We start from the raw sequence: 26,171 nt of genomic DNA, 5'->3' as shown, positions 1-26,171 counted from the left end.
GCTGCACAGAAGTCCCTTCATATTCCCAATAAAAAGAAAAGAAAAACGGAGGGCAACAGATGCAGAACTACAAATTCAAGTTCTTTAAAGGCAGGGGGAAAATTACCTGATGCTAGAAAGGGAAAAAAAAAATTATTTTGGTACAGAAATCAGCTGCACTTCATAAAATGAAGATACTGGCAGCTACCAGCTTCCTTTTAGTAAAATTAAGACTGGAAGTGTCTGTTGCTCTCCTTTGGCCCAGTTAAAATAATTACATGCTAGGTGCAGTGGTGCCCTCCTGACAATCCAGAAGTACCTGTGGTCTCATTGCAGCAGCTCCACTCTCCTGAGCTCCCTGTGCTGTGGCAGCCCTACTTCAAGCAATGAGTGCTTCTCTACAGCTCATGGTTGATTGCAAAGCTCAGTCCAGCTTTTGTGTCAAGCCTCACTAGCAACACTGGGATGTCTGGAAGTTGAAGCCAGGGTCAGGCCCCCACTGTGTTAATGCTCTGTACAGGCAAAACAAAACAAAAAAAACCCAACCTCCAATGTTTGTTCTCAAGAAGCTTAAATTCCTCTTAACCTTGGGCTCATGAGTGCAGTAGAAAGCATCTTATGTAAAATCACTGAAAAACCGGAAGTTTTACAGTCTTCTGTTAAATGAAGTGCTATCTCAGTTATCAGCAGGTCAAAGCCAAAGGGAGCCTGACCCTAATGACTGCTGCCTGGGGATTTTAGCTGGAACATACTGCAGGAAAAGGCTCAGCAGACTCTGCTGATGCCATGTGTCAGAAACTGTCTAAAAGAAATGGCACTGAAATGGATACTCTCGTGATCAAATGCAGATTACAGTGCCCGTGGTCCCAACTTTCTACACTGGTTGAGACAAAAGTAAAGCTTTCAAGCTCTCTCTAGGTAAAGTGAGCCTGGGATTTGAAACTTCTGTCTGAGATTTCCTTTAAAAACATTTAAAGTCCATTAGATAAAAGCTGGAAAGGTGCAATTTGTATTCTCTGCATGCCTTAGGTTTTTCTCTCTTTTGCACCTAGGATGCATGACCCAGTAAGCAAAAGATGCTGCACTGAAAACTGTCAGCTGTTCAGAACCCAAACTAAAAAAAATAAGACTCTGTAAACAATTTTTCTTCTCAGATGTTGAAGGAATTGCAGGCCAAATTCAGCTGCATAAATGAGGTCCACTACAGAACTGTCAAAGGCGTCTACTCTTTCCTCAGCTTACTGCAGTTGATAGCTAACACGTCCGCAGCTGGATGAAGACGCATGAAAATACTTTGAAGACCACGATCTGTTTTGGCTGCCCTTCTCTGCAGTGAAATCAAATGAAAGAACTCTGTAATTCATAGTCTGGAGGATGAAGAGGGTGCTTGTTGATGAGGCTAAGTGACAGAAGAGGGAAAAGGCAGGAGTTAAAGAGAGTAGTGGAAACATCTACCACTTCTGTTAGAGTAAACACACCCAGTGACGTGGGTAACGAGAGCGTGTGAGTTGCCCACAGCCATGGAAGCAAACTCAGGAATAATAAATTACATGCTACGAGATTAAACACAATGGTCTCTTTAAGGGCCGAGTGCGGCGGTGCCAAGCTCCCAGCACAGGGCTGCCGACTTGACTCCTCTCAGCCGGCTCCACAATGAATGAACGCTCGAGGAAAAGGTTCAACCAACCATAAGCTCAAAGAATTTCTGCTGCATCCCTCAGAGGTGCAATATGAGGACACTGATCCCCGCTCTGTGCTTGACTGCTGAGGCGTATTGTTTTGTTCGGCTTTGTCTTGTTTTATAATATTGCTTCCTATGTGTAGAGTTTATGTGCAAACAGGACTGGGAAAATTGCCTCTGCTCTTCACTGAAAGAGGGTGGGACCCCTTTTTTCTATTATTGGACAAACTGTTTCTTAAAATGAGAAACAGCTTCTCTCCTATGTTTAGCTAGCTTGGGAGTAGGAAGGGAGGAACAAAGGAAGGAAAGGTGGGGGCAATGTCTGTGAACAAACCAGTAGCTTAATTTTGGTTAGATCACTTTTAGTTATCCATCCCATCGTATTTTCGATACAGATTTCCATCTTTTAGATTTCTAAAAAATGAATGACTGCTATTCCAAAGCAAACTTAAGCATTTACATACCCTTGTAGGGTTGCATTAGGCCCAACAGTAATGATCTGCCTGTGTGAGAAAAGGATCATTGTGAAAACCCTGTAAAAAGTGAGTTTTATTCTGAGATACACAGTTTGCCTACAAGCAGGACTGGTAAAAGAGAAGAAAATTTTAGCTCTATTGTGCCTTCTGACAGAAGGATTTCAGTGCAAGAGCCATTGGACAGTTTAACTTCGGTTCTTTTCAGATCCCATCTCCTTTTCGATTTCTCACTGCTACTGCCCCTGAAATAAAGCATTCATTGTGCTGTGTTGGCAAGGAAAGCAACTCTTAAGGCACAATAGGTAACAGGTCTATCTTTAACAAGCAACCTATCACAAAGGCTACTTAATGGAAGTTGACAGAGGTCACTGAGTAAGACATTCAGTTTTGAAAAATGTCTTTTGCTGGTCTGCTTAAACCTGGAGGAAGGCAGTGTAAAGAGCAAAGGCAGTACCTGGTACACGTTCTTAGACAGGTCCTCATGGGCAGTGACATGGGGAGTGAACTATGAAATGGCACTGCTTGGCCATAACAGCCCCCATCCATTTGCAGACCTGAAACAACTCATTGCCAGCAACAAGCTGTGTGCAGACTTTTGCTCTTTATCTCAAGACGATGTCTGCAGCTATGCAGAGGAGGCAGGAAATGCTACCACAGCATGTATCAAAGTGCCTCTGCACTACCAGGGTGTCACAGCTACTGCAGCTTCAGCAGCGGGAAGACCCTGAGCATCCAAGCCAGCATGTGCCTGGCTCTGAGAACTCTGAGCTCCCTTGGCTCTCAGCTAAATCACAAAATAATGAGCCCAGTTGCAAATGCTCACCATGGTAATGCTCCAGTTCACTCCTCAGGCAAAGCCCATAGCTCTACTTTTCAGGCACTCTCTTGCTTTCTAACACCAAAACCCACAAGTTTTTGGTTTAGCGAAGATACTACTCTGGTTAAGCATTGCTCACCCAAACAATTACAAGTCCTGCTGGATGGAAATTATAGCAGTTTTCCACGCACAGATTTGGAAGACTGGCTTCACAGCTAATGAGAGAGCTATAAGCCAACAGCCTCAGCAGAGCCCGAAGGAGGACAGGTCTTCATCCACCCTAAGTATCCTTACTCTCTGGTCCTGTACATCTCTGGAACAGAGGCTGTCAGTCATGCTAAAGTAGACCAAGCTGCCTGGAAGTTGAGATGTGGAAAACATCTTCCTGTAGGGCAGAGAGGCAAGTGCCTTATTTCAGTGTTCCACCAAGTTGTCCCAGCCCCTCTGTCTGCCTGAGAGACCTGATTTTCACAATTTGCCCTGGCTGGGACTTCTTATCTTTGGTAGTGAGACAACTTACACAGAAAGTTAAGGAGGAAAACTAGGAATGTTCCTTTCTTACAGGACCACACTTGGGTAAGCCAAAGTAGGCACTATGGCTGTCATGCCCTGGAATATTCACTGCCAGTTTTTGCAGACACAATACTCCACCAAGCAGTGAGCAGACCAACTAGGGCTCAGGCACTTGACACTCCTGCCCAAGATGTTGATGTGGTCCATTGGTTTACCCAAGACTGGGATTCAAATATGACATAAACATGTGAGAGACTGAAAGTGCTCTGGTCTGAGAACCCTTTTTTGTTGCACCACAACTGCTCCATTTTAAGTAAATAGGAGATATTTGTATATCCCTTTTTTTTTTTTTTTTTTGTAGGTAGTTGGCAAAGTAGTTTGCAGAACTGAGGCACAGCAGTGAACCTGCAGGAGGGAAGAGAACAGAAACCTTGGGAGGAGATCCAAATGAATGTCTATGAAAGAAGGAATTAGGAGGCTAGAAAAAGTGGGGGGATAAAAAAAAGGAAAAATGTGAAAATGAAGGTTAGAACAAAGATCCTAAGTGGTGCTCTGGCCTGTGTGAATAAAATACTTCACTATTCCGCACTGAGTGCATCAGCTTACTGCCATGCCTGATGTTTCACAATGGAAAAGTGAGTCGAAAGGAAAGATTTCTGGCTCTGTATCTATTGAGAGCAACAAAATGATAATTCTACATTGGCAAGAAGGAAAAAAAAAAACCAGGCTGTCTTTGTTTGCTCAGACTGCATTCTTTTGTCTGTTGACTGAGTTTTGGTTTATTGGCTTGCCCAGTTTTATTTCAGTTAGAGGGAGTGAGAGGCATTACAAAGGTAATCACAGAAACATAATATCCTAGATGTTAAATATGGTGTTTCTGATGCTGTGAGGACTGTACCATATCTCAAACACAGGGTGAATGGCACAGAGCAGGGTGAGTTTAGCAGGAGCTCCCTTTCCCTACACGGCAGCACCGTGTTTGGCGTGTGTGCCGCGGGACACGGCGGTCACTGCTCCGCTGGAAAGGGACATGGCTGAGGTCAAGCTGCTTTGGCCAGCCCTGGGCAGCACCCTGGCACTGCTGGGCTGTCAGCCACCCACCCTGCGCTGCTGCCATCACAGGCATCGCACATGGTTTGTGACAGAGACATCTACAGTGAGGCAGAGCGCTGATACACTGATCACATATTCCTCTTATTCCTCTGCCCCCTGGGCTTTTACAGGAGTGCCAAAATACCATTCTCTTTGCGCCTTCTGGGAATACAAACCACATCCCCTGACTTACCTTCAAGATCTATTAATATTTTGGGAAATTCCACCACGCCTAACTCACTAAGCTTTCTGTATATGTTTCACCCTCGTAACCGGTTTCCTTTCCCCCCACCCAAGGAAGGGTGTGATCTCGTTCCATGACTTTAAAAGGCCTTTTCAAATCTGTCTGAGGGCTGTGTGCCTTTTGTGACATCAACAGGGAGAGGGAAAAAAAAAAAAAAATCAAGCATGCAAACAATACCCTTAGAGTAAATATGATCTCACTGTGATTAAACCACAGTACATCAGAATCAAAAAGCAGATGTAAAACTTAACCTCTTTCCCTCAGGCAGGCAATTAAAAACTTAATGAAAGGAGATCGGATGTTAAATGCTAAAGAATTGAAGAAGCAGAGCAGAAGGGGGGAAAAAAAAAAGTATGGAAAGAAAGAATCCCAAAACGTGTGTTTTGAGTTCTCAGTTTTCCATTTTCTGGCATTTGTGTGCAGTCTTCTCCCAGACAAAGTTTCCTTAAAACAAAAAAACAAACCCAAACCCTCCTTCCAAAATTAACCCTTCCTTCTTTGGCTCTGGGGAAACAATTACAACTTGATTGTCAAGAAACCATACATAGCTGTGTAGACATAGGACCTCAGTATTACTTATTTGTTTTATGTCTTCTGCTTTGAAAAGTATGATTTTTAAAATTATTTTTTTAAAATCTAGAATTTAGATGAAGTAGGACACGCTCTTCCTCCCTCATGTCTCTCAAAAAAATTTCATTAGAAGGGAAAGCCATCCAGCTCTGCCAATTCAGTGTCACCATCTGGGATACTACACAGCAGCTACAACTTGGGATGCCCTGAGAGTCCAGCTGTCTAAAGAAAAACAAACTCAGGAACTCCACCTTCCAGGCTCCTTCCAGCCCTCAGCAGGCTGGTGTTACCCATAGCATGTTGCCTGTGAACTCAGGGGAGCGAAGGCTGGCTGGCAGCTGATGCCAGGTCCAGTCAGAGTCATCTCCGTTCTACAGGGCAGCGACCATAAGTCAAGAAGCCTCCCAGAACAGCTCAATTTTGGCAAGCTGGGTACACTTTCTGGGTATGCTTTACACTTTCTGGGTAAGTGTACCCCTGGAGAAGAGAGATGGGGAAGGTGTAGTTGAGTTTTAAGCAGCTCTGGTTACTGTGCTCAGTCTCAGGCTGAAACACAACTTCAGTTGTATTCTTGTTTGTGTGAGAGATTGGTTTGGGCAGTTCCTGGGCTGCAAACAAAATAAAGCAGGATAAAAAGAGAGACAGAATGCAAAAGAAGATATCTGCTTGTAAATACACCCTTCTGTAGCAGTAAAAATTGGTTTATGACCCTAAGCATTTTAACTGGATGTAAAGTCCACAGGACAAGGGCATTCATGGCCCTACCTACTGCTAGCTGTATGTTAAACAGAGTACACACTTCTAGCTGTCTTGCACTTAACCCTTTGGAACAGAAACTTCTTTAGAAAGAGAGCTACTGATTTTTTAATGGTTTGTATCTTCCTCTCTCTGTCTGCAGCTAAGCAGGTCATTCACTGAAAGAACTGAGATTTACTTCTAGGCTCCTTCAGCATTTTCTAAGATTTCTTGTTACCAAATGATTCATGGTATTGCTATTGCTAAAATTTTCAACCTTGCTGTTGATGAGGCCTGCTTAAGAAAGGGCTTCTGATGTGCCGACTGCATTCCTGTACAGTAAACCCATTCTTATTTCTCTTCCTTTTTCAGGCAGGCTGATCCACTCCGAGTGTGAAAAAAGTGTTTTCAAAACCAACATAAAAATGGAAAGACGAAAATTGGCCTCATCCCTATAGAGAAAAAAATATATACAATTTTTGTCATGCTTGTGTTTCTAGGAGTGTGAACTATAGCTTTAGCAGCCCTGCTTCACGTCAAACACAAGCTACATCCAAATCTGCTCTGGAAAAATGAGCTCCTTAAAATTAAGACAGTTTCCACTACTGTAATGTCTAGACCAAAAGGCAAAAGAAAACAGGCACTTGCCAAGAACAGGCTGTGATAATCAGGCAATAATATGCAGAGGCTGCACTGTGAGCTGCTATAAAGCTTCACTGATGCTGAGAGCTGCAGCCATTTACAGGCAGAAGTACCTCTACATGCAGCTTTACTTAGCAGCAGCCTGACTTAATAAACATTGCTCAATACCTGCCATAGATATTATTTCCATAGTACAGTCCCAGATGAGTGTCTGATCAAGCCTACTGAAGGCTTGGCATGAAGCACATTTCAGGGGCCAGAGTACTGCTCTAACAGGAGATGTCCACTGCTTTCATGGATGCTCAGAGAGCATCTCTTATGTAAAGAAGCCTCTTGAAAAGTGACTTACGCATTTGTGATTCCAAATGCCACTCAAGTGGGTTCCTGCAGAGGCGTGTGGACTTTAATGTCCTAAGAAGTTCAGCTACTTGTCTCCATCAAGTGCGGCCAGAAATGGGAACAGTACAAAAATAAGGGTCCTCTACAAATGTTGCAGCCAGGGCAGAGACTGTGCATACACTCCTCTTAGGCACTCATGTTGCTTTAAAAATGGAATTAAACTCTGGACCTTGGGAGACAGGTTCCTAATTGCTGTTGGTATGAATGGGATTTAAGTACTTAAATCCTGTGATAAGTTAGTCCAAATAAAATAAGCACAGCAAAAGTGACTTCACCTTGGCCCTTAAGCAACCTAAGTGCATCTGTTGTATGCAGAAGGTGCTCCCATGCCCCTAACACCTTTGATAACAGCAATATGACAAGTAGGAAGCTCTGTGCTCCCGGTTTTCTACTTTTTTGTATGCACTAAATGCACCTGGCCTTGCTGCAATTACTCTGGTACTTAAAATGGAGCACAGGTAACACACTAATCCAAATTTCTCCTCAGACACCACACACAGGACAACAACAAGCCCCACTTGTTGCTGGGCTTGAGGTCGTGAGATTCCAAAGGTGAGTTTGTCTTCAGTCATAGGAACTGTGCTCCAAAACTTTAACTAAAGTTCACAATAACACTTCATGAGAATTCTCATGAAGAAGCCTATATTCTGCCAAAATGCAGAGTTCTGCAACCTAAGACAATAACCACTGAAATGTGCTTTCATTTTCCCTTTGCAGAAGATGTTTCCATAAAGTCTTACTATTAGACAATTTTCCCGCTCTCTGATCTGATAGGTTCCCCTTGATGAGGTATTTTGATAGTATGGCACGGTTTGGAATCAGTAGAGTTGAGTCAAGATACCTCAAGGCCAAGTAATAGTCTAACTTGCAACCTGCAACCCCTAGCAGGACCTTAAAAGCAAGAGTAAAACCACCAGACAAGTATCTAATGCCTCTTGTACTATCTAGAATCAAACTGAATTGGAACTATCAAAAAAATAAGGAAGGCTGTTCATTTGGTAGTTCTGCTTCCCCATCAAATACTAGGAACTACTGGACAGAGACAGATTAGGCTACCAGTTTCTGATTAAACAGATTTGCAGCTGCATTACTCAGGAGCAGCTGTTAGCATAAAAAGACAGAAGTTTAGAATTCAGGCAAAAAACCTGTATGCTGTTTGCTGTAATGCTTTGTGATGGCTCTTCTTCTCCCTCTGGAATAAGCCCTGTAACATCCCTAAGTCTCAGCAGCTCCATCTGTAAAACAGAGTTAAAGGAACTCTGCTATCCTACCAAGACTTTGGTAAGGCAAGTGGACATGACTGGAGGAGTTTCTCAACTATCCCAGGGTACTGGGGCACTCACCTCTTTAAGTATACAAATATAAATCTACAGGGGCATATGGGAGGGGAAGGAGGGCACACAGAGGCTACAGCCAGAGCCTGAAAATGACAGTGGACCTCTAAGCTTTGTGAAGGGGACGATCCTTCTGGCTACAGCTTACTAGTGCTGCTGCTGACTTAGGCCTGACTCTGCTAGACCTCACCCACCTCACCCTGTACATGCAGAGGTGAGAGAAAAATCATGAAACTTCCATTCTAAACTCATGACAGTAGGAGAGATGGCACAAACTTGGACAGGTTTTCCCTCTGTCACTTTGTTCCTCTCCTACTACATTTTTCAAGGATTTACAGTTCCTATTGCGAGTTTGATTGCCACCCTGTGACCGCTGACATACTGAAAAAAAAAAAAAAAGTGAAACGAAGAGGAGTGAGGAATAAATGAAACAAGTGAGTATTTGGTTAATAAAGTACAGACAGTTCTCCTTTTACATGGTCCAACACTCAAAGTCTTTCATTGCCAGGGTTACAAGCAGCTTTTCACAAGCACTTCTGGTTGGGAATATTGTATTTCTTCCCAGGGACACTATTTTGTTTGTCTTGGCATGCAGACATTGTAATCAAGTCTATATATTACAGGACTGTGCCTTAGCACAAATGGCAGGCATTTCGAACCCTATTTAGGTTTCTTCCTTGCCCAACAAATTATCTAAAAATAGATAATCAAGACCTCATAGTTTACATCTACGTCATTCCTTTTGGCTTAAATGAGGTAAGGAATTCAGGGTTTTTTTCCTCTCCTCTTTCACTAACTGTTTGGAAGTTCTAGTAAACAGATAAGTCCCCTTTTCTTCCTTCCTCCTTCCTTCCCCCTCTTACTTTGTCTTGCATGTGAACAGCCACCAAGCTACAAAAGCCTTGTTATGATAATGTCTTCTCCCTTTTGCTTCTGTTGCACTTTTATTGCCTAGGATAACAGTGTTGGGATTGGTGGCCAGATATACCCTCTCCCATCCACCTCCTTCCCTCCTCACAGTGACCCACTGGTATTTCTGTTGCTACAGAGTGTATTGTAGCTGTAACTGCTCCATCCTTGGAATCATAGCTTGGGTTTGATTTCAGAAAAGGCTGATCCTACCTCCTGGATTACAGAATATGGGAATGGAGTCCTGTGAGAACTTAATGGGATCCAGTTTTGTTGTACATGGAGATTTAGCTCAAAAGCAAGCTGATGTCATCAAGGAACAGAGGTGTTGCCCTCATGCAACTGCACCCCTACAGGAATTGGTTTCTGAAAGCAGCTTTTAGACAAGTAGGACTAAGAAATGCTCCAAACCAACACAAGTATTTTTTATGCTTAACTTTTCCCATCTTTCCATTGCCCAGTTAAAATAACTTCTGTGTTCTCAGGCATTTAAGTAGTGCATGAATAGGAGAACACCACCTGACCGGGGTTTAAATTTTTCTTTGCTTTAAAAAGTCACATAATCACTGAATTTCACACAGTGTGCAAAAGATAGACAGTGGCGTATAGACATATGTCAGGTAAAATTATGAACTTGCTTAAGTTCACAGGGATTTTCCCTTTCAGAAGATTTAGATTTGAGTATTAAGATGGAAGAATGGAATGGACAATAAAAGAAGCTTAGATGAAGGAAGAGAGGGAGGGAACAAGTTTTGAAAATGTCTGAATAAAAAATGTGTAGACTGAGTAGCAGATTTCTAGACCAGAAATAACCTTGGGTTTAGTCACACTGAAAGCAAAGTCATGGGTGATGGAGACATATTCAGGGTCTCACCCATGAATCAGTTCCTGTTCTGTCCTACTGTTAAAACTTTGAATTAAACTATAATAGGCATTTCAATTATTTCTTCAAATGAGGCTTTATGGAGTATCACAATGAAAGTAAGGAATGACAGGCTCCAGTATAACACCGGGAGCAGTTCTACAGAGCCAAATCTGCACCTGGATGCTAAACCTCTTCTGAAGTGGTAGTATGGCCCCAGGCAGGCCATGAGCATTCTCTGTTCCTTTATTTCATGTATACAAGAAAAAAAAAAAAAAAAAAGTTTTCCTATAGGAAGATAAAAGAAAGAGAGAAACTACAGAAAGAACAAAGACTGAATGTGCAGGTATTTTCCTTGTGTATTACTCTAAGGATAAGAAATAGATCTAAGAATGTTTGTCTCAGTTAAACAGTGTAACTACTTCACATTTCCCAGGGAAAGTAAACACCATAATCCACCAAGAAGGTTTATGAGGCCAAACCCCCCACACTTCTCTTTTTATTTATTTATTTTTAATGGCTTGCTCTTTCTCTGTCTAGCCTTCTCTGTCCAGAATTACGTAATCACAAACCAAACCCAAAACGCTCATTCCCACAATACAGGGCAAAGGAAACATTACAGAGCAGAGAAGACTTCCCCCCTTTTGAGCCACCTTATCTATCCCTATTTATGCAGTGCCACTGGGCTACATACAAGAAATCAGGAATCTGTATAACTATGCAGGACCATTATTTGGCTACTGGGATACCAAGTACTGCTTGGCCCTGGGAAGCCTGGAAGCACCCTGTGAGCTTTGGACCAACAGTGACACTGCTCTTCTATCCTCGAGTGCCTGATGCTTTCTGCTCAGAGTTAACAGCTTCTCTAGGAAGGTATAAAGTCTACCTGGACTGATTAGAGGTGGAGTAGATTGACAAGAAGAGATGAATTTTATCTCAGACTTCAGATCAGTCAGTTATATGAGACACAATTTAAAAAAGAAGAAAGCCATGAGAGCCACATCATAATTTTCAAAACCATGGATTACCTTTGTCAGACCACATCTAACGCAACTTCTTTTACCCTTGTCTTTCCATGAGACGGGATAAACTGGCAGCTGCTTTGGAAACTTAACTCTGATCTTTCCCAAAGTCTGGCTTGAGAGACCCTAAAAACTTGGTCTGAGCTCCGACATGTACAGAAGAGCATAAAGATCTGTGCGCATTTACCTGGGTATCACTTGTACTTCTCACACACACTGCCACAGCATCAGCACTCTTTCACACCATGCTGCCTAAGTTTAGCAAGGAGATGGGCTTCACTTCCAAAGCAGCTTGGTCTCCAAGTAAGCATATAGCGTGTGACATTTCCAAAATCACCTTTTTATTGACGCTGAAGTTATTTTTGGCAGGGGAAGGAAAGTTTTTCCCTCCCTCCCCCTTTTTTTCCAATCGCACAAGATTACGGTATGTCTGTACAGTAATCTAATGCCCCGTGGGCAATTCTGCACCTTGCCCAGACGTTTTTGAGTAATATTAGGATTAAAGGCTCCACATTTGTGTCTTTTGAAAAAAAAAACAAAAAACCACCAATCAACCACCACCCCCTCTGGGAAAAGATCACTAAAAGCGATTATTCAATAAGAGGGGATCCTAGGATATACAGGGGATAGACTACCCATTTTTAAAAAATGTTAGGGTTTATTTTCCCCTCGCTTGTGAGCCATCAGACCGCACCGTGATCAGGAAACACCCATAAGAGGCTGGAAAGGGGGTGAATGAGCTCCCGGGGAGGATCGGGGGTACCTGTCCCAAACGCGCCTGGCCATCACGCACCGTCCCGCCACCTTCTCCGCGATCCCGGGCTCACCCCGTTACCCAGGGCCGGCACCAGCGGGAAAAGCGAGTGCAGCTCCTTCTCCCCCCACCGCCGACACCGACACAGCACCCGGGAGGTCCCCGCAGCCCGTCCCCTTCGCTGCCCCCTCGTTCCTCACTCCCCGGACACCTTCCCTAGGGCTCCACGCCTGGAGACAGCGCAGGGGAGGGCAGAAGTGAGACCTGGCCGCCCCGCGGGCGTACGGCTCGCCTTCAGGGGGTGCGGAGGGGAGCCCCAGCCCCGCCCGCCCGCAGTCCGGGCTGCGCTCCCGGCCGAGCCCCGCAGCGCTCACCTTGTACTTCATGGCTGCGGCTCCGCGCCCCGCCGCATCCCCGCGCGCTCTGCGCGCCCCGCCGCGCGCCGCCGCGCCAGCCCTACGAGCTCATTTGCATAACACCGCCTTAATTTGCATAGCACCGCCTATCTTTGCATAGCGGCCGGGCGCGAGCCGGCCCCGCCCCCGCCCGCCCCCGCGCCCGGAGCGCGCTGGCGCCGCCGGGGGAGGCGCGGGCCGAGGCGGGCGGTGAGCGCTGAGCGGGGTCGGTGAGCGGGGCCGGTGAGCCGGGCGGCCTTCAGCCGCTGCCCTCCGCCGATGGACAGGGAGAGAAAGCCCGCACAGAGCGAGGGCTGGCGGTCCTGCTCCCCGGGACCCCGCCCGCGCCTTTTCAAAGCTGTTGGCCTCGACTTTTTCCCGGCGGGAAAGGACCTGGGCGCACAGGTCGACAGCGGCCGAACAGGAGACAGTGTGCCTAGGTGGGCAGGAAGGCGAATGGCATCTTGGCCTGGATCAGCACTAGTGTGGCCAGCTTATTAGAGGGCAGTTATCCCTTGTATTGGGCACCGGTGAGGCCACACCTCAAGCTTTGTGTCCACTTCTGGGTCTCTCACTGGAAGATCTTGAGGTGCTGGAGCGAGTCCAGGGAAGGGCAGTGGAGCTGGTGATGGATCTAGAGCACAAGTCTTGTGAAGGGAGACTGAGGGAACTTGGGGGTGTTTAGCATGGAGAAAAAGAAGCTAAAGGGGGACCTCATGGCTCTGTACAACCAGTGCACATGAGGTTGTACCCGGTGGGGTTGGTCTCTTCTCCCAGGCACCCTGCAACAGGACAAGAGAATATAGCCTCAGGATGTCCGGGGGATGTTCAGGTTGGACATTAGGAAGACTTTCTTTATGCAAAGGGTGGGTAACCCATTGGGATCAGCTCCCCAGGGAGGTGGTGGAGTTGTCAGTCCTGCAAGTGTTAAGAAACAGCTGGACGTGGCACTTCATGCCATGGTGGTGCCACTTAGTTGACATGGTGGTATTTGGTCAGGGGTTGGACTCGATGATCTCAGACACCTTTTCCAACCTAACTGATTGTGTGATTCTGCAAACCTTTTCCGTCTATCCCCCCCATAGGAGGATGCAGCTCTTGGAGGGGCTGAATACTGCTTTGTTCCTATCTTTGCAATTATTTTTGTTCTCCTCTGTCCTCAGCAGATGACCTTTTTTAACTACTACTGCTCAAATCAATCTGCCAAGAGTTCGCTATGCCTGGCTGCTGTTTTAACACTGATTAGACACCAGAGGCCAAGAATGCTTTAATGGCCTGGAGATGTCCATTATAAAGAGTGACCATGGTAAATAAGGATTATTTGGAAGAGAGTAATAATTAACTCTGGTATCTTGGGAGCAAGAAAGAGTGGGGAAAATAGATGTGTGGTGATCCTCCATGCATTTCAAGTTAGATCTCTTAATCAGGCATGATTAATATGGTGCACATAATAGGAATCTTTGTGTGTGGGACATACTCCAGGCTTGTTTAGAAGAACAGGAAATAAATTCTCTCCTTTTTGTCCAAGCTGGATCTTACCCAACATTTTTAGGTCACAGATGGACTCAAGGCTATTTCTAGTGGCCTAAGGAAAAATAGCTAAGAATAATCTTGTACTACCAGATTACAAACATAACTACATTCCATAGTACAATGTTATCCTTAAATTCTCATATGACTAATCCTCTAGAGAAGGATCCTATTGCTAAAATGGCTTCTTGACTGATAAAGAATGTCATACTTTTATCTGCAATCTCCTCTGTTCTCCAATTCCAGCATAAACTATGTGGCTGTACTGTAAAAATTTACTAAATTAATGCAAAAATGCTTTTTTTCCCCTATGCTGTCTTCTTGACTGCACATGCCCTAATAGTTCATGTGTGTGTGTCTCTGTCAGCACAAAATAAGTCTGGGAAATTCGTGAGAAGAGTGAGCTCCTGCTTTCTGCAGTGCAGAAGAGCCACTGTGGCAGGGCTATACATTTGCTGCTCCAACCCCTTGTAGGAGTTTTTCTCTGGGCCTTTCTTTTGTGTTTGTTGTTGCTGTTGATTTTTCTGATTTCCCAAGAAGAAATGCGGAACAGATGATATTTAATATGCACTGGGTTTAGCGTTGTTTTAAGTGCTGCATCAAAATAAATTTGGGTCATTTCAAGAGAATAATGCTGTATCCTTAGACATTTTAATTCAGAAAGGAATTCTTCCAGTGATTATGTATAGCCAGCTTACTATTAGGAGAGTGCAAATCTCTTTGGAGCATTTCTTAATTGAAGAGTTAAAAATCAGAGAAACACTGTTTTTCTTTTTGCTTGTTTTTGCTCTTCATACTCCAAGTAGAAAATTACTTTGAAATACAGAGGATGCAATGGCAAAGGTGTTAACATGGTATTGGACTAGCATACAGATCCCCTTCCATGAATAAGCTCTGTATAATCTCTTCCTGTGGCACCATTTCCATGAAAATAAATGCATTAAGGATTGGAAAACCACATCAGCAAGAACCAAATAAGTATTGGAGACAAAAATAAGAAAAGTACCATCATCTGACTTCACCTATATTTAAACTCAGAGAGCATCTGGTTTCCGGTCATCCCACCAATAGTGGTACTTGTCTTGTCACTGGTGTTTTTCCAGAATGCTTTACAATCACATTATGAAACTTAAGCACATTTGAGAAGTGGTGCCTTCTGCTATTATTTCAGCTTGCATTGCTTTTAATGTGTGCAAAAAGTCCCTGACTGATTTTAATATGAGGTAACAGATGTGTTAATATGAAATTCTAGTTGGAGTGTTGCTCTGTGTGCGTATTGTTTTTCCTTTATTGTTCTCCTTAACTCTTATTAAATACTTTTACTTAGATGCCACTGGAATGACACTTTGGGCACAAACCCACAGTCTGTCAGCGTTGGTAGCTGTACTTTACAACTCTGAAGGAGCAGCCACAAGAACTGGTATTTTACAGGGAGAAAAAGAGATTGCCCTCGCACACCACTGCGCAGTGAAATCCCACTGCTCATTTTATTCACGCACCCTCCCTCGCCCTCTCTCGCCTACTCCATTTACCCTCAGGGGGTTTTTAATTTCCCCCAGGGTGAAACACCCACTCAGAGGGGCACTTGCAGCAGAGCTGGCAGCATGGCGGAGCTCTGTGGCCTATCACGGATATCAGGAATTGGATATACCTTGAAAGAGAGATTTGTAAGCGTGATCCCCTAAGCTGCTCGAGTAGCTTTAAGAAGTTGGGATTGCGGCAGGCCCGTCTGTGGTTAGTGCAAGCACTCTGCTCTTCTTGGTGACCTTGGCGGCGGCCGTGCCTTTGCTGTGTAATATTGTATTTCAGGCACAGCCTAGGGAAGTTTTGAGTCGGTTGCCTTGGATAATCAGCTCAATTGCAACAATGCAGCTTGCTGATGAGGAAGCAGGGACCAGGCATTAGTGATGTCTGTGTTTCAGAGGCAACTCGAGCTATATTGCCAGGATTTATAACGACAAGGTCCTATTGAAGTTCTCAGGAGGGTAATTCACGAAATGTGCCTTTTTTGCTTCGCAGCACAGCGATGGCTTGATTCACTGCCTCATATTTATTCCGCTGCAATTCTAGCAGAGTAGCAAATGAGTTCTGTGACTTCGTCTTGTGCCTCTGTCAATGGCTTTTGTTTGTTTCTTTTGCTGAGGGCAATTAATATTACTCTCTGCTCATTTGGGCAACCTACTGCTTGTCTCCTGCTCCCATACTCCATCCTGCTGAGCTTATTGCTTGCTTTATTTCTAATCGTGTCTCTGCTCTGTGTCTTCCCGTTGCCCTCCTGGTTGCCAGCTGGGGTGCTGAGGCGTTTGGGAGGTGGCAGCAGGTGAAGGGGTAGGGCAGCCACAGGGACTGCTTGTCAGCTGGGCTCTGCGGCTGGCCCACCACAGCCCTCGGGTACAGCGTGGAACAGGGCTGCCAGTGAGCTGGGAAGGGAATACCCGCTGCAGCACATCAGCCAGCTATCACCTTGTGACAATTGATAGGGGAACACGAGACAGATATCCTGCTCTGAAAGGTTACTCAAACAAAAATCCCCTTGTTCCTGTTTCCCCATTGACACAATCTGAGAAAAGAGAGACACAGCAGAGTGTCTCCCTCACAGTTGAGAGTCTTTTCAGGAAAGATCTGTGAGCTCTGTGTTTGGGAAACATTGAGCTGTCTTTTCTTCTTTTCCCCCTCTTCACAAAAGCTTAACTATCTCTTGCATAATGTTGTGTGGCATCTGCGTTTCTACTTGCTGTGATACTTGGCCAAGGTATTTTGAATTAAAATTAATTTAGTTACAGTGCTGCTGCACTTTCTGAGCATAGGAGTCATAACTAGCTTCGTGTCCCATCACCTATATAGTGTTACCCAGGCTGGTTCAGCGGATATGCAGTGGATGGAATTTCTTCAGTGTGGGGTGGTTTTGTACACACACTCAGAGTGGTGGAATTTGCTTGCTTGGACAAATCTATTTAAAAAGATGAAATGCTGCTATTTCTTGAGAAGAACATTAACAAAAGTTCAGCACTGACATGGGCAGGATTCTCTGCCTATCTGCATAGAAAGGCTCCCTCTCCCACCTCACTAGGCGATAATAAGAAAAATATTTTGTTCTCACCCAGAGAAGGGAATATTTTGCATTTCAGCAAACCAAAACAAAGTCTGCTCTGTTTTTCTTTGACCACTGATGGAAATCTTTTTAAGCAAGCTTTCTATTCCATTTAACAGTATGAGAAGTCTGTCCTGGCAGACAGAGGAATGGGTAGCAGTAGTGGTGAGATTTAAATGCAAGGGTCAAATTGTGAGAGTGAAAATTGTGACATAGAAATGTCTTCTTAAGTTTGCCTGTCCTTTGCCATTTTTCCTAAGATGCCTTTTAGCCACAGGGTTAATTCACTTGCCTTGCTTTAGAATTTTAACCACAGGGTTAATTCACTTGCATTGCTTTAGAATTCTACATTTACTTTAATATATACTTACTAATCTTACAGGCATCCCACCTCCTTTCACAATAAGGCACAAAAGCTGTTCACATTCTTGAGAAGGGCATTTTATGCAGTGTTTCATCAGGAACTGCTCATTTAACTTTGTAAGTCAACCATCAAGGCCCTGTTTAGTGACCCTCCTTCAGATAAGGGGAATAAATGCAGCTCCTTCTGTCCTTTCTGTTTTGCTTCAAATGCCAGCCAGAAAGAAACATACTGGTGTCCTCCCACCCAAAAGGTTTTGAAAGTGAATCCAGCCTTTGTTAGCTTGAGAAATCATGGAAGGCAGTTGGAATTTAGATATTCTGGCACTGGCTGTCACTAAGCCACCAGCCTGACCCAGTGAATAAAACCTGAAAAGTTTGTTCAGTTTAAAACAAAACATAAAAAACCAAAACTAAAACCAAACAAACTAACAAAGAATCTATCAAAAAAAACCAAACAAACAAAAGAAAAATGGACACATCTTACTCTGGAGAAAAGAAAAAGAATGTAAAATTGAAAAGAAGTAAATTTATCTCTGTTCCAGCACTGGAAATCAGTGCCACAGAAATGATTCTCATCAATGGCAAGCTGAACACGAGCCAGCAGTGCCCTGGCAGCCAGGAGGGACAGCCCTGTCCTGGGGGACATCAGGCACAGCATGGCCAGCTGGGCAGGGGAGGGGATTGTCCTGCTCTGCTCTGAGCTGGGGCGGTATCACCTCCTGTGCTGGGGGCAGTTCTGGGCACTACAGTACAAAAAAGACATTGAGCTATTAGAGTGTCCAAAGAAGGCCATGAGGATGGTGAACGGCCTTGAGGGAAAGCCTTCCAAGGAGAGACTGAGGTCACTTGGCCTGTTCAGCCTGGAGGAGACTGAGGGGAGATCTCATTGCAGTTACAACTTCCTCGTGAGGGGAAGGGAAGGGGCAGGCACTGATCTCTCTGTGGTGACCAGTGACAGGACTCAAGGGAATGACCTGAAGTTGTGCCAGGGGAGGTTTAAGTTGGATATTAGAAAAGGGTTCTTCCCCCAGAGGGTGGTTGGGCACTGGAACAGGCTCCCCAGGGAAGTGGTCACAACACCAAACCTGACAGAGTTCAAGAAGCATTTGGGCAGTGCTCTTGGGCACATGGTATGACCCTTGGAGTATGCTATGCCGGGGCCAGGAGCTGGACTCAATGATCCAAATCAGCATTTTCTGTGATTCTGTGAAAAGCTTTTCCAGGTCCATGCAGTAGCTCCCCATGGAGATGGCTGGTGTAGAGCATTTCAGTCAGGGGGACTTCATGTTCACAGCAGTGTTGCAAGGAATTTGTGGAGGACAGCACAGACTGTAGCTGAGCTGTCATGCACCCTTTGCAGGGCTGAGGCAAAGTGGGAGCTCTGGGAACCTTGGTACATGCACTGGTGCAGATTTGGTGCACCATTGGTGAGAGGAGAAATGGCAGAAGCCCATGGCTTCAAGGTGGGTGCAGGGAAGTGGTAGATTGGGTCTCCAGTGCCTGCTTGCCTAGAAACTAATGTTATTGGGAGGGAAAGAAGAATGTGAGGTATGCAGGGAAGACTGGAGAGGGAAAAGAATGTCAGCATGGAGCACGCACTAGCCTATTCCTTCCAGAGATACCGTCAAAGGGTTATTCATTTCCCAAACAAACAAACCAGTCTAACAGTCGTGCTCACTGACTCCCTTATTTTCCCCTCCAGCACAAAATATTTTTAATGCACGGGTTAAAAAATACCAGCTTGCTTCCAGACATGTGGCGTGCATGCCATTCAACCTACTGATGCCAAAAGAGTTTTTCTTGTTTTTCCTAAGAAAAACTGAGAAGTAGCACAACTCTGGAGACTGCAAAGCACTTCTGTTCTCTCTGGTTCACAACTGTGTGGATGAAATATGATAAATGTAATATAGGGAGGTTGCTCAAGAGCAAATGTATGTTTAGATATCACAGCCTGTTTAAGATGAAAGGAATCCAGAATTGGGACCGGAATTGCCTCAGACAAGAAACTTGAGGGCACAAAGTTTAGGCATGTTAACCTTTTCATGCAGTTGTAAGAAGTCATAGTGCTGGCATCCAAAATCTCAGATCTTAACCTGAACTTTCTACTTGAGCTTTCCCCACCTTGGGTGAAACTCCAGAGCTGGGATTTTATTCACATGGAACATGTTACATTATTCCACTAGATATTAAAACTGTTAAAATGGGAATGAACTGAGTAAAGTATTTGTTTTCTTTTGAATACATGCATCCAGCGTACCAGGTTTGTGGGAACAAAGTCCTGACTCAAATAGCACATAACCCACCTGCAAAGGAGTTTATAAATGGAAGAGGGACTGTGAGTGTGGACAATTAAGTAGGAAACAGTGGTCAGGAACAAAAAGCTTCACTTTCCTGAGACACCCTGGAAAGGTAAGGTTTTGTAGACTAGGATCAGCAAGTTTTTTCTCAGGAGATATGACCTCTCTTACCTCCTCACATACACACAGAGTGATACGCAGCAGCTCTCATCCTCAGAAGTCTTCTTGTGAATATGGTAGCACACAGCTCTGCTCATTCCAGTCTGTGATGCCCTGCTCCTGTCTACTTTTCCTGCCTACCTCTCCTTCTCCTCCTGCCTTCCCAGTCTGGCAGTTGACAGGCAGGAGAGGCCCAGTTCCAGGCACATATGCTAGCACTTTGTTCTGAACTTGTGTGGAACGAGCTTGTACAGACACAAAAATGGTGTATAAAGAGGGGTGTGTGTTGAACTCCTCACACATGTATTAGATAGATTTTAAATACTGCATAAAAACCCTTGAAATCCCATGAATCCTCTGTACAGAGCATTTGTGTGTCTTAACCCCATTTTGGGAGTCAGGACCAAAGCCAACCTTGTCAAAATACTCTCTCCTTCCTCTGATTTGCAAAATGCACACTACTTTAACTTGGAAAAGCATCAAAAATTACCCAAAAATACAATCTCTCCTGACCATAACCTGTCCCTCAGATTTACACACCATTCAAGGAATTGTCCTGTGACTGGACTAGCCAGCTGTGTCCATTTTGCTTGCAAAGCTTGTTATATTTGTCATCTCTGTTTTTAAGAATGTTTTGTTGCAAATCTCCCATACTTCTTTTAGCAAAAAATATTTGCTGTTGCTGTATTTTATATATTTATGTTTTCTCTCTCCCCATCTCTCATCAGCAGCTCTTTCAAACCAAAAGCATTTCTCTGTGGTAAGGCCATCAGCTCAGTGGTTGTTCACTAGCCAGCAGCCGATTTTTTCCAGTAGGAGGAGAAGCAAAAATAAAACTATAATAAAACGCAAATTCTGGATTAAAAAAAATAAAAATACAAAGGCGAAAGTTCTGTTTTGCCTTTACTGCCAAGCTTCCCATGAAGTCTTGGCCTAGGTATGTTTTGAAGCCTGATGATTTTCAAGGAAATTTCCTGAGTTTGGAGGTGTTTGGAGTGAGGATATAAGATAGGAAAGCAATATATTACTTCTATATTTATATTATATATATATATATATATATTCTAAACATATTTTCTCTCTTTTGCTTCAAACAGATCTGTGGAGATCAGTTGATATCCTTAACAACAGAGAACAGCATATGAAATGTCTCACACTGTCTGACTTATTTTTCTCTTCTTTGGGTGTTGGTGTTTAAGCTCTCATCTCATACTCAGTGTAAATTTGCATCTCCACAAAACTGCCAAAAATGGTTTTCTTTGCTGCCATCTAAATCTGTTTATGGTCTACCCTCCCAAAATGATTCTTTAAAGGAAAATGACTGACTTGCAAACCCCTCCTCCTCTTCTGTTATTTTAACAAGCATTTCAGTGTGGTGTCATTTAGAGAAAAGATCATTGCATTGCTGTGTCTTGCAGGACTCTCAGGAAACAATGCTAGAAAAGAAGGAACGTGGGAACTCTGTTTCCTCTCTTTTCTGTTTGCAAACTCTGAATGCTTCCAGCAACGGGGTAGCCAAAGATGAGTTGAAAAGGACAGAGCATGCTCCCATTGGCAAGGCTTCTCTCATCTTCACTGGGACAAGGATTTGGCCATGCCGTGCAGCATCCCAGGCCTTGGACTGAGCACTTCACTGGCTTCTCACAGTGGGCTGGTTCTGCTGAGGGAGACAGCACTTGCAGATAACTTGGCATTCATAAGTATCCACCACTGTTATTCTTCTGCTTCCTTCAGCCTGGATACTTGCACAGGTGATGGAAGCACCAGTCTCGGGATCATGTGAAAGGAAGACTGCACAATTCTTGCTGGTCTCACCTTCAATGCCTCTGTTCTTGTCTTTGTCTGCCCTTTCCCTTACATCCCAGCTGACTCATGGTGTTTGCTTCTGAAGTCTGAAGAGGACTTGAGTCATAAGAAGAGACAAGAGGATTTGACACTTCACACCCTCAGAGTTCAGCCTTGCCTGGGAGCTCTAAAGATCTGTCTCCACGTGTCCTTAGGGCTTTTGAGGAGGGGCTTAGCTCTTTTGTTGAGTCATAACACTGTGGAGTACATTTGTCTGGAAGCCATGAGTTGGTACTGGACAGACTCTCTTTTATCTGCAAGTTCTGAGATAGAGGGTGTTGGCTCTGGCTCTCTAGACAGTAAGGATGCTCTGTAAAAGGACCTTGGTCGTGTTTTCCCAGTCACTGTAGCACCACAGTGAGCACAGCTGCTGTGGGATGGCTCCACAGTAGCTCTTCCAGAAGCTGTTGCCTCCAGTGAAAGACCTGGTATGGATGAGTGCTTGCCCAAAAAGAAGACCATGGAGGACATATGCATGCAATCCCCTCTTCTCAGAACATAAGCAGTGGTCTGACCTGACTGTCTGGTGGCATAAATGTTGGCACAGAAATTAAAGTCAAAGGCATGCTGAGAGAGCAGGTTTTGGGGATATATGTGTAGATAGGGCCAAAAGATTTAGACTGAAGCTGGTGGAGTAGGCTCCTTAGTCTCTTCTTATAATATAATTTTCCTTATTTCTCAGAGATGGATATTCTGGTGCAGAGTTCGAAAGTGTGATAGCATAAGAAATGAAAGGTCCCAAATGCAGACTCCTGACCTAAGCACATGGGTGAGGGAGAAGTCTGTTGGACCAAGCTGCTTTTATAGGAGCTGTAACCACTCTAGAGAGTAATGGAGGGAGACATTTCCTTGAATTTGTGAGGAAAGGGAAGGAGGGCAAAAAAAGGAAGATGAATCGTGATACAGACTCTTATTAATCAAAATAATAGGAGTGAAATAGTCAGGGGCATCAGGGATACAAAACACCCCACACCTTAAGTGGATCAGTACATATTATGGCCTTTTCTGTCTTTTGAGAAATCTGTTCCGCTTCTTTCTTTGATATTAAAATATTCTACACTTGATAAATAACAAAATATATGGTCCTTAAAGACTGAGCCACATTTTGGTAGCAGCCGAGATAACTTTATGAAGACAGACACACTTGTGTTAAATTTAAAAAAAAAAATATATCACGCTAGAAAGTTATGTAAGATTCTATTTTAAAATAGTCTGGTCCTAATTTACTAAATTTACTGCCTCAGAGCTAATGCCAAACTGCTATATTTGATTTATAGAAATACTTCAGCACATTTTTCCATCAGGCTATTGTAGAATACATTTACTGCCTTTTTATTATAGTTAAAAATGCAGACTTTTTAAAGGAAAGGAACATTTTTGAAGAGCCTATTGATAGTTTCTCACAGGATGCCAGGAGACATGCAGATAGTAAACAATGCTGTGTGCTTAGGAACATTCCACTCGATTTTCAACTCCTTCACCATTTTTTTTTTCTTTGTAATTGAACAAAGTGATCCATCTGGTAAATGGATGTTTGAAAATGTCCAGTTTGTGCCAAACCACTTTTCTTAAGCACAGACTACATTTTTTTCAGGCAAATATTTAAACAGCAGCCGCACTGTGATGCATTGCTAGCCATTAAAAAAACACACACAAAACCCAGACAGCAGGCAGGGGGGAGTCAGGGTGGAAGAAAGCTTAACAAATATTCCATTAAAAATCTATCTAAAATTATTGTGCTAAACAACCCTCCTTCTTCCCCTTTCTCTTCCTGACAAGGGTTTCCAAATGGGAAATGACTGCTAGGGAGTAGAACCTACACTCTCTGATCAGCAGAGCAACTGAGCACATGCTTAATTTTATACATATGCTGAAGTCCTTCTTTATTAATTTGTGTGTCTGTACTTCACAGACTGGGTCCTTGATAAGTCTCTTCTGCTTGTACAACAGAATTCTGTTCCAGAAGAGTTAGTTTTTCAACGTTTTTGAGAAAGCACTGTGCTTTTTTTCTCTCCTACATCCATCTCCGATTGAATTTATCCGCGAAGTTTGATCCATGTGCAGTGAGCTCTCAAATACATGGATATTGGATAGAGTTCTGGTTCAGGTCTTCCCCTGATTTTTATTCATCTCTGTGTACTGATTATCTGAATTCAGAAGTGCTAAAATGCCACAAGCAGAGGGAATTTTTCAAGTATTTCCAGCTTGAGCAGAAGCAGTTGGTACAAGACATCTCCTCTTTTTCTGTGGTAATCTCAGACTTATTCAGATGTAATCAAGCAGTCATACTGATAGCACTTTTCAAAAATCCCCATGCAGTTACCCAGAACTGGCACTGCCTGCTTTCATTTTGATATCTCTGTTTCCTCATCCACCTCTACAAGTGCTCTCTGTTCAGTCTGAGATTCAAATTCAGGGTCTCCTGAAGTCACACAATCAACTAAACATCTTCAAGGACTTTTAATTTCGGCCCTGTTTTGAGTCCATAAACTCCCTCCCATTTTAAAGCTCAAATCTCTGAGTAATTCTGCAACTGAAGGGATTGATGTTTTTTGCCTTGGTGCAACAAGGCATTGGATTCCTAATGCCTGCTCCAAAAAAAGTATCAAGGCTTTTAAAGTGTCGGGTTTCAGTAACAGTGCTTCCAGATGGGCTGGGTTTGCACAGTTGAAGAGTGCACCACGACTCAAGTGTGGCTGTGATGCCACTGTACCATCACTTTAGTCTCAAGGTAGGGAAGACTTAATAAAAATTATATTTTTTTACATTGCCAAGACAAAATTGATGTGTGTTTTGTATCCAGTTGATGTGTTGCCACTCTGTAACATCCCAAGATTTCGGGGCGTTGCACTTTTGTGAAATAGGTTTCTAAGCCATCCTGGGGTTTGTGGTTGTTGCTGTGGTGGTTGCTATGGTTGTTGAAGGGCAGTCAGAAAAGGGGCACTGTGTTTGTTGCCCAACATGAAAGGCTCCTGGTTGAGAAAATGTCCCTGCAGCTACTCAGTGCAAACCCACCAATTCTTCCCAAATGCTTCTGTGATACAGATGCAGGAGAGCCTCTCATGAAGAAATGGTCTGACATGAAAGGGAAGGGGGGTAAAAAGGTTGCAGTGAGGAAAAGAAATGATTCAGCACTAGTTTTTGTGGGCTGGCATTTGTGTCTGCAGGTCAAAGTCAGTGTAAATTTGTAAATGTTCTTCTGTGTTCTGCTCTGGAAACGAGGTAACAGCGCAAGACAAGCAAAGCGCTAAAGTCTAAATTTAATTTGACACACCATGAAAATGAGACAATTGTCTGCTGGCTGGTTGGGGTCCAGAGATGTCACCTCACATTACTATCATTTGTTGAGCAGTTGCCAACATTTGTCCATTTTCACAGCCCTGTTCAATATAGAAGATTTCTGGGGCTCCTCAGCAGTCTGAGGAAGAGTGGAGCTTTGTTTTTTGGGAGCTAATCCCCTTAAACCACTTCCTCTTCCCACTGGAGTGAGGTTTTCTTAATGCCTTTTTGTGTGTTTTGTTTTGTTTTAATGACCAGCGCTCTTGGGGCTGTTTCCAGGTCTCCCTGAAAGGTCAGGTCTGCTTTTTTCTTTGCTTGCCATTCATATGGTGAGTAGCAAGTGCTCCTCCTGCCCCTTTCCCTCAGGCTTTGAGGCTGCTCTGTTTGCTGACTTCAATTCTCTGAGTATGACAGTAGATGTTTTGTTATTTTACTCTCTAGAAGAATTAGAGTTCCATAAAAACTTGTGATTTTGTGTCACTTTTTGCTATTTATCACCACACAAAAATCTGGGTGAGTAAAAACTGTGCTTGCATCTTTCAGCCTTTTCTTTGCGTGGTGAGACAATGAAAGATACCTGATGCCTAGAGGAATTTTTCCACCTGCAGCTCTGGACAGCTTTCAGCTCAGCTTTAGCGTTTGTTGTTTTCTCTCACAGTAATGTTTTTCATTTCAGAATGAAAACAAACATGAATGTGACACATTTATATAGTTGTGGTTCTAGATTTTAGACGTATTGTCTGTAAGCAGGTGCCCCAGAACATCTAAACTATATAAAGCGTGCCAGTTTTAAAGACATATGTGATACAACTGCTTGATTAAACTAGCCATACATCCTAAAGATGGTGTCTGTGTTTGATTGCTTTAAGATCTTGATGGTGTTGAGAACCTACAAGCTACACTGAAGCTTCTCAGTTTAATGAGCCATTACTGTTTCTTGACACCAGTCCAGTTGATAAAGCTTGTGCTGAACTAGCTGACAGTTGCATTCATATGTGTAGGGTAATAATTCTGATTTATTACCTATAGATGGGGCTTCTGTATTTTCACTGAATCTCAAGACCCCACTATCTCACTGCCTGTGTTGTAGCGCAACAAATAGCACCAGGCTGGATTTCACTTGCTCTAGGGCCTTTGTTGTCCTTGTCCTCAAAAATTAAAGTGGTTTGGATGTTTGGTTCAC

General features: G+C 43.7%; 1 protein-coding gene across 1 annotated transcript in view; it reads right to left on the bottom strand.

Annotated features, from left to right (window-relative positions):
- NEDD9 (neural precursor cell expressed, developmentally down-regulated 9) overlaps positions 1–12,482 on the bottom strand; it is a 36,402-nt gene extending 23,920 nt beyond the window's left edge. Inside the window, exon 1 of the mRNA XM_058831561.1 lies at positions 12,404–12,482. Within this exon, the coding sequence (XP_058687544.1) occupies positions 12,404–12,415 (12 nt within the window). The 5' untranslated portion in view covers positions 12,416–12,482. The remainder of the gene's footprint in view (positions 1–12,403) is intronic.
- Positions 12,483–26,171: the final 13,689 nt, after the last annotated feature.

The sequence above is a fragment of the Poecile atricapillus genome, chromosome 2 (genome assembly GCF_030490865.1).
Source record: "Poecile atricapillus isolate bPoeAtr1 chromosome 2, bPoeAtr1.hap1, whole genome shotgun sequence".
NCBI lineage: Eukaryota > Metazoa > Chordata > Aves > Passeriformes > Paridae > Poecile > Poecile atricapillus.
The sequence above is the reverse complement of the archived record's forward strand: the minus strand, read 5'-3'. Positions and strand labels throughout refer to the sequence as shown.